The 14523-nt window shown below is 39.1% G+C and overlaps 1 protein-coding gene across 1 annotated transcript; it reads right to left on the bottom strand.

Annotated features, from left to right (window-relative positions):
* Window positions 1-8198: 8198 nt before the first annotated feature.
* On the bottom strand, window positions 8199-13751 carry LOC129444377 (GTPase IMAP family member 8-like). Its single transcript, XM_073866343.1, has 3 exons — window positions 13563-13751; window positions 10301-11185; window positions 8199-9453 (listed from the first exon to the last, which is right to left on the bottom strand). Exons 1-3 carry the CDS (start codon window positions 13576-13578, stop codon window positions 8588-8590), a joined length of 1767 nt encoding a protein of 588 aa, XP_073722444.1. The 5' UTR covers window positions 13579-13751; the 3' UTR covers window positions 8199-8587.
* Window positions 13752-14523: the final 772 nt, after the last annotated feature.

Below are 14523 nucleotides of genomic sequence, written 5' to 3' on the forward strand. Positions count from 1 at the left end.
TAGTGCAAGATCAGGCAACACTAGTCAGCAAACCTTGTGCCTGTCATTTTCTGAACCGCACATCCAGAAGACTTTTTCCCCTTCTAGGAATTTATTTTTTCAGAAGAGAGATCTGTTTATGATGTACATTTAAACACTTGATTAACTACTAGATAGTCCTGTTATTTTACTGCAACACACTGGCAGGCAGCAGCCAGTCGCATCATACGTGCAGACAAACACACACATCACACACAATGCGTGGCTACCACGATGTCCTCAAAGTCAGCAATAATTTGTTTTGCTTACGAAAATCATAGAGAATTTATTTGCAAGACATCTGGTAAAAAGAAGATACCTCTATATCCCTTCCTTTTCTTTGAAATCAGTTTTGATAGGAAACTAGTTGACATAAAATAAAAATGTTCAATGGCAATGAAAAGATGCAATTGAGGTATTTTTATTACATTTTTATATTGCCATTGGTTTAATGGGTTGAAAGGTTAACGTATTAATAGAAAGTAACAATTTACAATACAAATTTTGTAGCTTTTTTCAATTTAATTACTTTCTGGATTCGGGCGGACTCGACTTGGACTCTGCCTTTAAGAACTCGGACTTAAGTCCAACTCGGACCCTTTTGGACTCGGACTTGGACTCGGACTTGATGTTTAATGACTTGGTCTTGACTCGTACTCGACAAAGGTGGACACCGACCCAACTCTACTTGGAGCTTTAGGCATACAGGGAAGTATACAGGCAAGTACACTGGGCTTGGAGCTTTGGGCATAAAGGGAGGTATACAGGGCTTTTAGCTTTGGGCGTACAGGGAGGTATACAGGTGAGTACACATGGCTTTTAGCTTTGGGCGTACAGGGAGGTATACAGGTGAGTACACTGGGCTTTTAGCTTTGGTCGTACAGGAAGTATACAGATGAGTACACTGGGCTTTTAGCATTGGGCCTACAGGGAGGTATATAGGTGAGTACACTGGCTTTTAGCTTTGGAATGGATTTGACTTACAGACAAGTGTGCAGGCGTATGCACAGGGCTTTAGCTCTTCGAGACTCAGGTGGTTGAAGACGTATGGGCACACAGCAACTTCTAGTCTTCCTCACTAGGACAGACTTCTGATGAACACTTAGACGTTGACTTCCCAGCTTACAGTGGAACAGTCCCACAATGACACAGATAATAATAATAATACTCCAGTGAACATACAGGAAGAGATACAACACCTCTTTGTTTCAGGCAGGACAGGGGGAGAGGGAGGCACAGGCCTAAGCTGCTGCAGTATTTGGACTAGCATGCCCACAGATGGTATCACAAAGGTAGGTAGGTTGAGGTAAGGGGTCGTGCCTTACGCTCTCCTGATTTTGCCAAGTGGTTGATGTCCTCAGGGCAACATTATGTTGACCCTGGGACAACATTTCAATCAACCAATCAGATTTCAGAAATAAGTTTACAGTTTGTTTTAAGTTTAAACTTACAATCAGGATTAGCTGTTTCTAGACCATTGTTTTTCAGTTATCATGTCCCTCTGATTTTAGGGTTTGGTTATGATTGGGGTGGGTTTAGGTTTTATTTAGAAAAATGTTGTCCTTGGATCAACACAATATGTTGCCCTGAGGACATCAACCGCAAAATCAGTTTGAGCCGTGCCTTACAGCGTACTGCCAGAGTGTGGCCAACCACTTCGAATCTCCTTTCCTTCAGACAGCGGGGCAAGAGATTTGGACATGGGCTGACATCTGGAAATACTCAACAAGTGTATAGTTATATACAAAGGCAGCGAGTACACAGCAGGCAATTACAAGCTCCCCCTCTTTCGATATTAAACACAATGTTCACAGCCAATCCTTACTTGGTACAGTCGAAGCGCCACCACCAGGCGGGGCGAGAGGTTCACAGGTCTCAGTCGTGAATGTATATAAAGCAGCCGCCCAACACCACTTCCTAACACAGGGCTCTTTCTTCAGCCTAAGAGGTGATCACTGACGACACTGACAACAGCACAGCACTACAATTGTCCAAGTGTACACACTCCAAAAAGACTCACCCACAGCACTCCACACACTCACAGTGATATATGATCAGCGTCACAACGTTTGGCCGGGCTTGTAGACCTGGATAGTCGAATGACTGGAGCAGAGGACAACCACATGTAAACGTCGAGGCCACGATCCTTGAGCTCCTCCTTCCTCTTCTCAACCAGTTCCAGCACGCCACAGATCCTCAACACGAATGGGGCGACTCACACACTTATTCAATAGACAGTTGACCTGGGGTAACAGTATTAGCAAAAGTGCAAATGGCAAAGCAACAGCAAGACGAATGCCAAGGTAACACACTGTCTCTTTAGCTACTGAGTACTTCCCTCTTTCTGCAGATGTCCCATGCATCCGAGGCCTTGTGTGCACCAACTACTTTGTTGCTTCCGTCGCTAATTTCTCCCCTTACATCCGTGTTCTGTGTCCTTCCAACGTACACGATCTCTTCAAGATACACAGTCAAATCAGTAACAATTACTTCAAAATGAATGATGAACACTTAGCTTCGTCGCTGTTTCAGCCCAGCCTGCAAATCCACATCAACACGTCTCTCCAAACACACCAACCACTTCCGTCTCACCCCAAGCGCTTGCTGGAATAAACTTCTCCTTTTGGTTTTCCTGAAGCCTTATGTATGTGCCTCCTCTTCTCTATAATGCCCAATCACCAATCGCCACACTTACTTAGCACACCTGCTCCCTATAATCCTTGATTTGTTTTCCCGGAGTTGGCCGGAACTGGCCTGGTGTTTCATTAAACTTGTCCGGGCGGAACCATCTTCACCCTTTCCGTTTCGCCCATAAAAGTCACTCCGTGACACTACCATGGGCCTTGATATCCTTAAGTCAGAATCCCTAATCAAAGCCTTGTGGTCCGCTAAGATCACTAAAGTTTGAAAGTTAATTACTAAAGGAGGATGGATATCTGTGGAAACCTTGGCCCTAAAAGTGGGTAAAAAGTCAATTTGAGTGGCAGAAAAACTGTTAACTCAAAAACTTAAGTCATTACCATCAGATTTTAGACTCTTTGGAAACATCTGATATAGACAGTTGTCCCTTCCCAGAAATGACTCTCTTAGCTGGAGAACGACACAAAAGAGGGGCAAATTGCTCTCTTTCAGAACCCCTGATCTGAGATGTTTTGGTGACGTGGGAAAGAAGGCTCTTTATGTGCTGTGTGTTAAGGTGACACATTTTCACACTCTTGGAAGCTTGAAGGAGTCTATAGGTGGCAAGAGTTTTTTGGAATGGGCGCCCCCTCTAAAGGCTGCTAGAGGACCCTGTATAAACCTCCTATTGAGAAAAGGTCTGTAGAACTTCAATGGAGGATAGTGCATGATATAATAGCTACAAAAAGACACAGAGCACACCTCGATCCACTGGTAGGGGAAGAGTGTTCTTTTTGTGGGCTAAAAGAAATAATTTTTCACTTTTATTCAAGTTCAAGTTCAAGTTCAAGTTCAAGTTCAAGTTTACTTTATTGTCAATCAAAACCATGCAACAGTACATTACACAGCAGACTGAAATTGCGTTTCTCCCATACTCCAATGTGCAGTATTAAAAAGGATTCCACATTCACTAAGACAAACTAAACATAAGATTAGACATAGGACACCACTAGAAAAGTACAAATAAATATTTAACAGATGGACAACAGTTATGAAGTTTACAGTTATTAAACTTATTGCAACGCCCCAAAAGTGTAGTCAGGATGAGGTAATTTTGTAATAAGTGCAACATAAGGTGCAACATGGCAAAGTGCAAAGTGCAAAAGCAGCATGAGATAATAAAACGTATTGTTTAACTTATATTATAGGAGCCTTTTGCAGACATGATTTCCACAAATCTTAGTCAGTATGAGTTATTAGGGTGGGGATTTATAGTCCAGTTTTCATGAATGAATTAAGCAATCTGATGGCTTGTGGGAAAAAACTGTTGCTGAATCTTGTAGTCTTGCAACGCATACTCCTGTATCGCTTGCCAGATGGTAGGAGGGTGAACAGTTTGTGTGTGGGGTGGGTGGGGTCTTTGATGATGTTGATGGCTCTTTTGTGGCAGCGAGATGAGTATATGTCTTGGATTGATGGTTGAGCTGATCTGGTGATCTTCTCAGCTGACCTCACAACCCTCTGTAGAGCTTTCCTGTCAGCAGCAGAACAACTGCCATACCAGACTGAGAGACTGCTGGTAAGGATGCTCTCAATGGCACCGCTATAGAAGTTGGTGAGTGCCTGTGGGGGGAGGTTGGCTCTTCTCATCCTACGTAGAAAATGAAGGCGTTGCTGAGCTGTCTTCACAAGAGAAGTGGTGTTGGTGGACCATGACAGGTCATCAGTGATATGCACCCCCAGGAACTTGGTGCTTTTCACTGATTCCACAATGCTACCGTTGATGGTAAGGGGTGTGTGTGGTTTGTGATTTCTCCTGAAGTCCACAATTATTTCCTTTGTTTTAGTAACATTGAGATGTAAGTTGTTGTTATCACACCAGTTAATGAGTTGGAGTACCTCATCTCTGTAGTTTGACTCGTCGTCGTTATTGATGAGGCCCACCACTGTTGTGTCGTCTGCAAACTTGATGATATGGTTTGAGTTGTGTCTGGTACAACAGTCGTGAGTCATCAGTGTAAACAACAGGGGACTCAACACGCACCCTTGAGGGACCCCAGTGTTCATGATGGTGGTCTTAGAAGAGTTTTTGCCAACTCTTACTGTCTGTGGTCGGTTGGTAAGAAAGTCTAATAGCCAGTTGCAGAGTGGGGTACTGATGCCTACAGTACTAAGTTTTTTCACCAGATGTTGTGGAATGACTGTATTAAAGGCAGAGCTGAAGTCGATAAACAGCATGCGCACACAACTGTTTTTGTTCTCCAGATGGGCCAGACTGAGGTGAAGTGCTGTTGCTATGGCATCATCAGTGGAACGCTTGGGACGGTATGCAAACTGGAAGGGGTCAAATGTGGCAGGTAGGCTGGTTGTTATGTGGGCCTTAACCAGTCTTTCAAAGCACTTCATTATAATGGGCGTGAGTGCTATAGGCCGGTAATCGTTCAGTGTTGTGACTGATGATTTCTTTGGTATCGGTATGATAGTGGTGGCTTTAAGACATTGTGGTATAATGGCTTTGCTCAGAGAGATGTTGAAGATATCTGTGAGAACATCTGTAAGTGAATTAGCACAGTCTCTAAGCAAACGCCCAGGTATATTATCAGGACCAGGCGCCTTCCTGGGGTTCACCTTTTGAAGAGTCCTCCGCACATCACCAGGGTCAAGTTGAAGTGTTGCATTGTCCAAACAGGGTAGAGCTTTTGTTGAAGTGATGTTATTGCTTTCCTCAAAATGGCTGAAGAATGAATTGAGTAGGTTTAGAAAGTCTATGCTTTCCTCGCACAGTGGGGGTGTAGGCCTGTAGTCCGTCACTGACTGGATGCCTTGCCAAAGGCGTCTGGGGTCTTTTGTGTCAGTAAAATGTGACTGGATTTTCTGTCCATAAGCACGCTTTGCTGTTCTCAGGCCCCGGTTCAAGTTTGCCCTAGCAGTTCTAAGGGCCTCTTTGTCTCCAGACCTGAAAGCCGCATTCCGTGCTTTTAAGAGCTCACATACCTCCCTGGTGAACCATGGCTTGTTGTTTGCCCTTGTGGTGATGTGTTTTATGACGGTCACATCTTCCATGCATTTGGAAATGTATCCTGTCACAGACTCAGTGTATTCCATTATATTGACATACTGTTTGGAAGTGGTATTTCTTAATAGTTCAAGATCCAACCACTGTTTTATCTATTGGTGCTTTTCCATTAGTACCCCACGTTTTAGTTTAGTTTGGGTCGGGTCAGCTCACCTCACTTTGGCTTGGTTAGCTTTTCCATCAAGTTTAGCAACAGTTCACAGTGGAAGGGATTATAGGCGCGTCGTTATTTGCGCTGCCTGCTGCTGCATCATATAAGTGAGAGTGTCGTTAGAATGCTAAACATCCCCATACATTGCCACAAAATCAAAATTGACCACCACAAAGATGTTTGCACATTGTGTTTATCACTACCTGTGTATTACATGACAGTTTCCTTACAAACACCGGTCAGTCGACGCACTCAGCTGAGCCTCATTTAAGTTGCATATACACATATAATGCACACGTGCGTTGAGAATGTGCCATTACAAACTGCAAGTCTGGAAAAAACTGTTATGGTGTTCCTGGTTCTCAACCTGTGGATGTTTTCATGCTAAAAGTGAGTTTGGGAGCTTATAGCAGAGCACAGATGACAACATGTTTGATCGAGACACCGCAAGCTAGCACGAAGGTAAAGCTAATCTTTACATTATAGCGATGACAGTGGTAGTGATGATTCTCTCAGACCAATCAGTGATCTACAGTGTTTTCGCGTCACGTTTGGTATCAGTTCGGCTCGCTTGGAACACCAACCGACGTGGTACTAAAAAAAGTATCGGGTACTACACCCAGTGGAAAAGCCCCCAAAAGTAAGCTGACCTGACCTAAACCAAACCGTGGGGTACCATGCAATAGAAAAGTGCCATATTATAAGAGTACTGTCAGTCTCTGGGGAAGTTTATACACCTATATGTTTTATCTATTGTCCCAAGTACAAAAGGAGCAGTACACTAGTTCACATTTTAATAAATGTTTTGTTTGACCAAGCAAAAATGGCAATTTGGGTGTTAAAAGGAAATTACTTGGCGCAGGATCAATTGATGTTATATCTGTTTTTATGGGATTACTGAAATCTTGTATCAACATAGAGTATGCCTATTATAAGCTTTTGATGACTTGGAATGGTGCATAAATCAATGCGTTTGTGAATTGGACCCTGAGGGTTGTTTATAAATAATGTTTAAAGTGATGTATGTTTTTAAACCATTTTCTTAAGAGGTTCCTGTTCTGATTGGATTTGATTAGATTAGTTTTTCTAATAATGTTTACAAATAAAGAGATTATAAAGTCAAGTCTGCTATTGAAGAATGCTATTGAACTCTATTGATCTTTATTTTATCTTCAAAAAATATATCACTAAATCTCATATCTTTTATCTTTTTATTATATTTACTAAAATGAAAAAAAAGGCTAATGTTTATAATTAACTGTGAAAGTTAATTAAATAATAAATAAGTTTGGTGCCATTTGCCTCCATCCATGTCTAAACAAAAATCCCTATTGCATCAAACTATATGAATTATATAAGAACAACTTATTACATGAATGTACAATGTTCAGGGTATTGTATTTGTACATTGTATATGTATTTAAGTAATATACATGTTTGTAGTATAAATAAATAATATAAATGATTGACATTTTTCCTTATTTTCACATTTTATTTTGATCATGACAGTCTTAATCATTTTTGGTTTAATTGTAAAGTATCATGTTTGCCCCTTGTCTTGAATTTAGGGGACATTTTTATTCATCTTGGTTGCATTTTTGCCTAATCCCTCAGTAATTTCTGAGAGACGAGAATGGACCATAAAGCATTAAATTAATGGACTCAAATGGCTTGGACATTTTAAATTTAAGTCAATTCCTGTAACGTGATTTTGGCTAATTGCGGTGCGGAGAGAGACAGATGTATTTCTGCGGGAGCTCTGAAAAATGTAATTTTATTATTATTATGATTATTTTTACTACATTGGGTGGGCAAGACTCAGCCCACCCCTTCCCATGCCAGAGCAGCCTCTGGAGAGAATAGTAATATATGGAGAGAAGCACACTGAGAAACATTTCTTTGAAAAATACTCGGTGTTATATACATAAAGCTAAAATTAACAATTATCATGCTTATCATTATTTATCTTTGTAAATGTTAGTCAAAGCTAATACAAATGTTAGTTCAAATCATGGTGCATTAACTGATGTTAACAGTTATAACTTTTCATTTTAATAATATATTAGTAAATGCTAAATTAACATGAAGTATACTAATAAATGTTGTAAATGTATTGGTCATTGTTAGTTTATATTAGGGAATGCATTTACAAATGTTAACAAATACAACCTTATTGTAAAGTGTTACCAAATAATTAATAAAAGTATATTTTAGACAGCATTTGCACATAAGTGTTAAATCAATCCATTAATGTCACTGAGTTTGTTCAAGATATTATAAATTGTTTCAAAAATAAATAAATCGCAAAGCCGTTTTTTACTCACTTTTTTTAATTCACATTTTGCCGTAAACATTTATTAAAGGTGGGTGAATGATCTCTGAAAACCAATGCTGACATTCAAAATCACCTAAACAAACACGCCCCTACCCCAATAGTATCCGGACCTTTTTTTGATAGTCCCGCCCCACACATACGCAACCCAGGCAACGATGTCAGTTAGTAGACACGCATCTTACTGCTGATTGGCCATAAGTGTTTTTGGTACATCGGCCCGACTCCCTTTTCCAAAGTGTTTTTCAAATATTTTGCACCCCGCCTTTAAATAAAGCACAATACACTTTAGTTCAAAATAAGCTTTTTGTAATGACTTTCAGAAGATCCCCCATCAAAAGTCCTCTGTTATTCTCTATATTTAAAATTCACATATAAAAACTTACCCCAATCATTGCCCAAGTTTCTTCATTACATACTTTTCAATAATAGTAAACAAAAACTCTACAATTGTCTTAAGAAATTTGTTGTTTCTCTCAGCTCTCTCTCTCGCCTCCGTCTCTAGTTTTTCACACAGATCCTTCTTTGCTTGTTTCAGATCTTCTGCTTTATATTTGGCTGTCAGTGCCTCTAGCTCTCTGCAGTTCTGCTCTTTGTTTTCTCCTAAGATTCGTTGTTTCTCCTCCTGAATTGCGCTTTCCGCCTTCTCCAGCATTTCATTGGTATAACAGCGTCCTCCGTTCTCAGAAATCATCTTGTGTATTTTTTCATAAAGCTGCTCAACCTGCACTTCATCATCCTTGGACTCATTATTAAGCACATGGTATCGCTTCTGGCATTTCTCAAAGAGTTTCTCCAAGTCTGGATTGCGGCTGACAAACTCTTGAACATTTCTTCCCTCAAATTTGTCTCCATGTGTGAACAGAATCATGGTGTGCTTGCTTGCCTCTTCTCCAAAGATCTGAAGAAAGATCTCCACTGTGTCACGGTCCTCTTTTGTGAACCTACCAGGCTGAAGCACCAGCAAGAAGACATGTGGACCAGGGGTAGAAAGAGGAATACACAGCTTAATCCTGCTGACCATCTCCTCTATAGTATAGCTGGGATCAAATAGTCCTGGAGTGTCAATAACAGCAACCTTTGTGCCATTAATCTTCTTTGTAACTTTCCAGCAAACTATTGTCTCAGATGATGCCGATAAACACACTTTGAAGGGTTCTGCACCAAGTATGGTGTTTCCGGTGGCACTTTTCCCAACTCCAGTCTTCCCCAGGAGAACAATCCTGAGCTCACCACATGGATTCTGCAGATCTTGAGCTGTTTTAAAGCAATAAGCAAATATTGTCACAATGTTTTATTATTGCACACTGAGTAAGGTTATATTAGATGGACCATAGGTCATAGAGATTTATTATTATAACAAAATGATATCATGATATCAAAAATAAGCCATAATAGTACACTCTAAAAACAAACGGTGCTATATAGCACCAAAAGTGGTTCTTTGCTCGCAATCACAGAATAACCGTTTTTAGTGCCATATAGCACCGGTGAAGCACCAGTGAAGCACCTGTGTAGAACCATATAGTGCTATGTAGAACCATATTTGGTGCTATAGTGGTTCTATATGGCACCTATATGGTTCTACACAGGTGCTTCACTGGTGCTTCACCGGTGCTATATGGCACTAAAAACGGTTCTTCTATGATTACGATCCAAAGCAACAGTTTTGGTTCTATATAGCACCGTTTGTTTTTTTAGAGTGTATTGTCAAAAACAAATAAGGATCAAATTAAAATAATACCCTAAAATTACATCAGTATGTCTTCAGTTAAACACCTAAAATCAAGCATTGGCTTCTTCAGAAAAAAAACACGAAGCTAGAATCATTTAATGAAATAATTAAAGACAAACCACTAATTTTCTATTCATTTTTATTGTATAACATGTATTATCCAATGTAAAGAAGCATTTACACAATATACTTGGCAAGCTTTTCTTTAGATCCATCAAACTGCATTGTACACTCATGCTATGAACATACACCATATAGGAATAATTAATTCACCTAAATTAAACAAATTGTCATCAGCTCTTTGTGTAAAAATGTGATGCAGCAGTTTCATTGGCTGCTGAACCTCCTGATATTCATTCATTAGTTATCTTCTCATTACTTTTCTCAAAACAATCAATGCTAGGCCTACACCGGCTAAAGTTAAGTAAACTTTGTTCTGGTTTGGAAAAAATCTTTGTACTGTTTCCCAGTTTGCTTCACTTTGAGTCACATCGTTCTCCATCTTTGGTATTTCATCAATTTGAAAAATTGGTTGGACTTCACTTTGAGTTGGTGCCTTGAGGAAATGATAAATCACATAAATGATACCAGCAGCAGCGGCTACAGCAGCAGCAGCAGCAAAGTAGCGCCGATGTTCAATCCAGATGTTTTTCTCCTCATTAGTTTTCTTAACATAATGTGGCTCTTCTTTCCTCTTTTTTAACTGACTATCCACTATATCAAAGAGCTTACTGACCTGACTTGTGTTTTCACTGTCAGTATTATTGAACACATGATACAGTGATCCACATTTTTGGATCAGGTTCTGCAGGTTTTTATCTTCCTTGACAAACTGGTCTAAGCTTTTATTCTTGCTTGTTTTTAGCTTGTCTCCATAGGTGAAAAGCACTGTTGTGAACGAATTCACATTTGAACAGAAGATCTTCTGCAGGATGTCCATCACCTGCCTTTCTTGCTCAGTGAATCGACCCAACTGAATAACCAACAGAAATGCATGAGGTCCAGGATCACACAAAGACAAAGCTCTCTGCATCTCCTCCTCTACATTTATATCACTGTTTAGCAAGCCAGGAGTGTCCACAACAGTCACGGTCCTTCCACAGACATCTGCTTCTCTCTTCTCACTTTTTATTGTAAGTGACGTAGGACTGATGTCAGACTGAAACTCTTCTCGGCCCAGAATGGTATTTCCTGCTGAACTCTTTCCCACTCCCTGAAGGCCAACCAGAATCAGTCGAAGATTCTCCTTCATTCCTGGAAAGAATGGAACTTCATAGCTCAGTTGTTTTAATAGAAAAAATCAGCTCAAAAAGTCACCTTGTTTTACATAACTGAACCCTCAATAATGTTTGAACATTATGTGTTTGTGTAATTCAAGCTGAATGTATCTATGCCACAAAAGTTTTTAATTTACATTTTTATTGTTGACAGATTTACATTACAACTGCAATCACCCACCAAATAAAACTATGAAACTATCATGCAACAAAATTAATATTATACAGGCATTTATTCTAATATATTTATGCAACACTGTTAAGCATTGCGAGCATTTCTAATCAAAATAAAGCTTTTACAGCCACAGCAACAGCTACACCAATTCCTGCCACAGCCAAACCAGTTTTCAGAAAATTATTGTTTCTTTCTGCTTTGTCTCTTGCTTCCTGTTCACTCATTCGTTCTTCCTCCATTAGTCGTCGTTTTTCTTCCTCAATTGCTCTCTCGGCTTCTTGTAGCATGTCATTGGTGTAAAATTCTTCACCATTCGCAATGATAAGCTGATCCAGCAGATCAAAGAGCATGTTCACTTGGTTTGGATCTTCTGATTTGTTGTTAAAAACATGGTATCTTCCACTAGTGGTCATGATGAAGTTGTGCAGATCTTTGCTTTCTCTAACAAACTGATGAATGGTTTTTTTCTTCAACTTGTCTCCATGAGTGAATAAAACCACAGTGTATTTTGATGCTTTTTCTCCAAAGATGTTCTGAATTCGCTTCACTGTATTTTTCTCCTCTAATGTAAATCTCCCAAGTTGTAGAACCACAAGAAACACATGAGGGCCTGGCGCAGATAGTGATACACACTGTTTAATCTTGCGCTCGGTCTCCGTATCTTCCTCTTTTGTGTCAAAAAGGCCTGGAGTGTCAATAATGGCTACTTTCCTGCCAGCCACACATTTTCTGGCTTTTTCACAATCTGTGGTCACAGAGGAGGAGGACAGATCTGACGCAAACTTTTCCTCTCCTAGGATGGTATTTGCTGCTGCACTTTTTCCTACTCCAGTCTTTCCAATCAGCACTATTCTTATTTCATCATTGCTCTTCAGATTCCTCAGTGCTGTTAAAGGACAAGGACAGTATTACATCTGTATTCACAATTGTTGTGAGTTGGAGCAAAATGTCTCTGTTTATTGAGTAAAACAAGTTTTCCTTTATTTGCCTTTTTTGAGGCATTTTTGCTCTTCTGTCATGCTTTGGAAAGAAATTGGCAATAAATATTGATGAACTATTCATGTTTAGCAGGTAAAGACATATGTGATACTGGAACTGGGAATGTTTGATTAGCTTTTATCGGACTGAGAAGATTCCAGGAGGGTTTCTCATCAGCACTCATATTTAAGACCTTTAAAATTCCTCTTTGTTTTTAGCTTCTGTCGTGGAATTTTAGCTGCATCAAATAATACTCACCAAGAGTGAAAGTCAAGGATCACACACAGACACACTGTATACAGAATTTTCTTTGTCTGAATTTAATATATTCTGCAGAATAGGCTCTCACCCCCTGGTGCTAGAAGTCTAAACCCAAGAGCCCCGATCACAAGGTTGAACACACATTTATAGTAAGATGCTGAAGCACGTACTATCATCCATTTCTACGTCATTTAGAAGATAGCCTTCAGTTGTCAGTGATTAAGAACATAAACCGTTAAACATAATCATAAAACATATAGTTTGTTTCTCAGTAAACTCTACCGTTCCCTGGGTTATTAACTTAATGATTAATTCGTTAAGCCCCCTTATCTTATCATATAGGACAGTACATGTTGGTACATGATATTTAAATCCTTGGACATTGTACTTGCTAAAAAGACAAAAAGAGCATAATTATGTGCGTTAGCAGAAAAACATGATCACCATATGAATCACAATTTGTGAGCTTATGATTGTTATTAAAAAATGAAAAATAGGATGAAAAATAAAACATAATAATATGAAAATAAAAGTATAATAAAAGTCCTCCACTACACTTGGAAAATGGTGTGTATGCTCGAGTGATCAAATCAAAGGGCATGGGGGCGTTAGAAAGTGTGACTATGTGGGAGAATAAGTATAATAAAAGTCCTCCACTACACTTCTTCAGTCAACTTGCACAATATTATGAAAAAATGATCAAAAATTACATTACGTTTGTGTCGTTTGTCATCACAAGAGTCATCAAATGCTCTACTTTATTGTTTTGTCATGCATTGTGTTCACACCGTTTCTATTAATGCAGCCCACTATTATCCTTTAATCAATTATTGATTTTCATGACACATTTATATATGCAGAAGAATTATCTACAGCAACAACAGCAATAATAATAATTTAAAAGAAAATATGCAAAAAATGTAAAATTTGAATGTTATACCTTTATCGGTTTCCATTGTGCAGGTCTTCAAAGAGTTGTTTTAGGTATATTCGTTGAAAGATTTTCGTAGTACTTTGCTGAAGATTTTCTGTCCTTAGATAGATTGAAATAGGACATTGAGTCTCTTTATAGTCTGTCTCTCAGAACCCTCCTACATCCAAGTATTGCGAAAACTATCCAAACAGGAAAAGGTCACACCTGCTGTGATTCCCATACACATTTATTCTGTACAATAAACAGAGACAGGATAAGTTTTTGAAGTCACTTTAATAAAAAAGTGAATTTGTCCTATTTGAAAATATTTGTCCAAAATTATTTTACTTTTTTCTTTCTTTCTTTCATACTTGCTTTCTTTTTGTTCTATGTGAAGCTACTGATATAATCTTTGCAAGGGTTGTTACAAAGTAACAGGGAGTTACAAAATAAGTTTTTGAGCTCATGTAAGCCATCCATCCATCCAAAGCCTTCTCCTATTCTAGGCTTGATGCATGCTCTTCCCTTCATTACCCATACATTTAATTGTGTTCTTTAAAGGCAATTTCTTTCTTTCTTTCTTTCTTTCTTTCTTTCTTTCTTTTTGTTCTAAGTAAAACTAGAGCTATTATCTTTGCCGTGGGTTGGGGTTTATGTTTTGACAAACTAGTTTGACTACTCCACAACACAAAGGTTAATTAATGCAACTATATATCTTCTAAAGAAGAAGAAAGCAGTCTACTTGTTAAACAAATCTTTCCCACCCCACCCTTTCAGACTTTTACTTTCGTTTCTCTAATATGTATAGAATTAATCATTTGCTGCATGCCAAACCACAAAAATCTGGTAGAGGAAGTTATCTGTCATGATTCTGCCCTCTTGTTCTTGGTTTATTATTAGTCTTGAGGCAAGGATCATGACAGGACCATGTTTTTTTGTGAAAGCACTGTCTTTGTTTATTTGGGCCATGTGCTTTCTGTCTCGTCTC

Source organism: Misgurnus anguillicaudatus, chromosome 3 (genome assembly GCF_027580225.2).
Source record: "Misgurnus anguillicaudatus chromosome 3, ASM2758022v2, whole genome shotgun sequence".
Taxonomy (NCBI): domain Eukaryota; kingdom Metazoa; phylum Chordata; class Actinopteri; order Cypriniformes; family Cobitidae; genus Misgurnus; species Misgurnus anguillicaudatus.

Excerpts from the sequence above, each read along its gene's own strand:
- LOC129444377 (XM_073866343.1), bottom strand. Across the intron at positions 9,454-10,300 it reads TTTGAGAAAAGTAATGAGAA|CTCAAGATCTGCAGAATCCA; the intron begins GATAACTAATGA and ends GCTTTAAAACAG.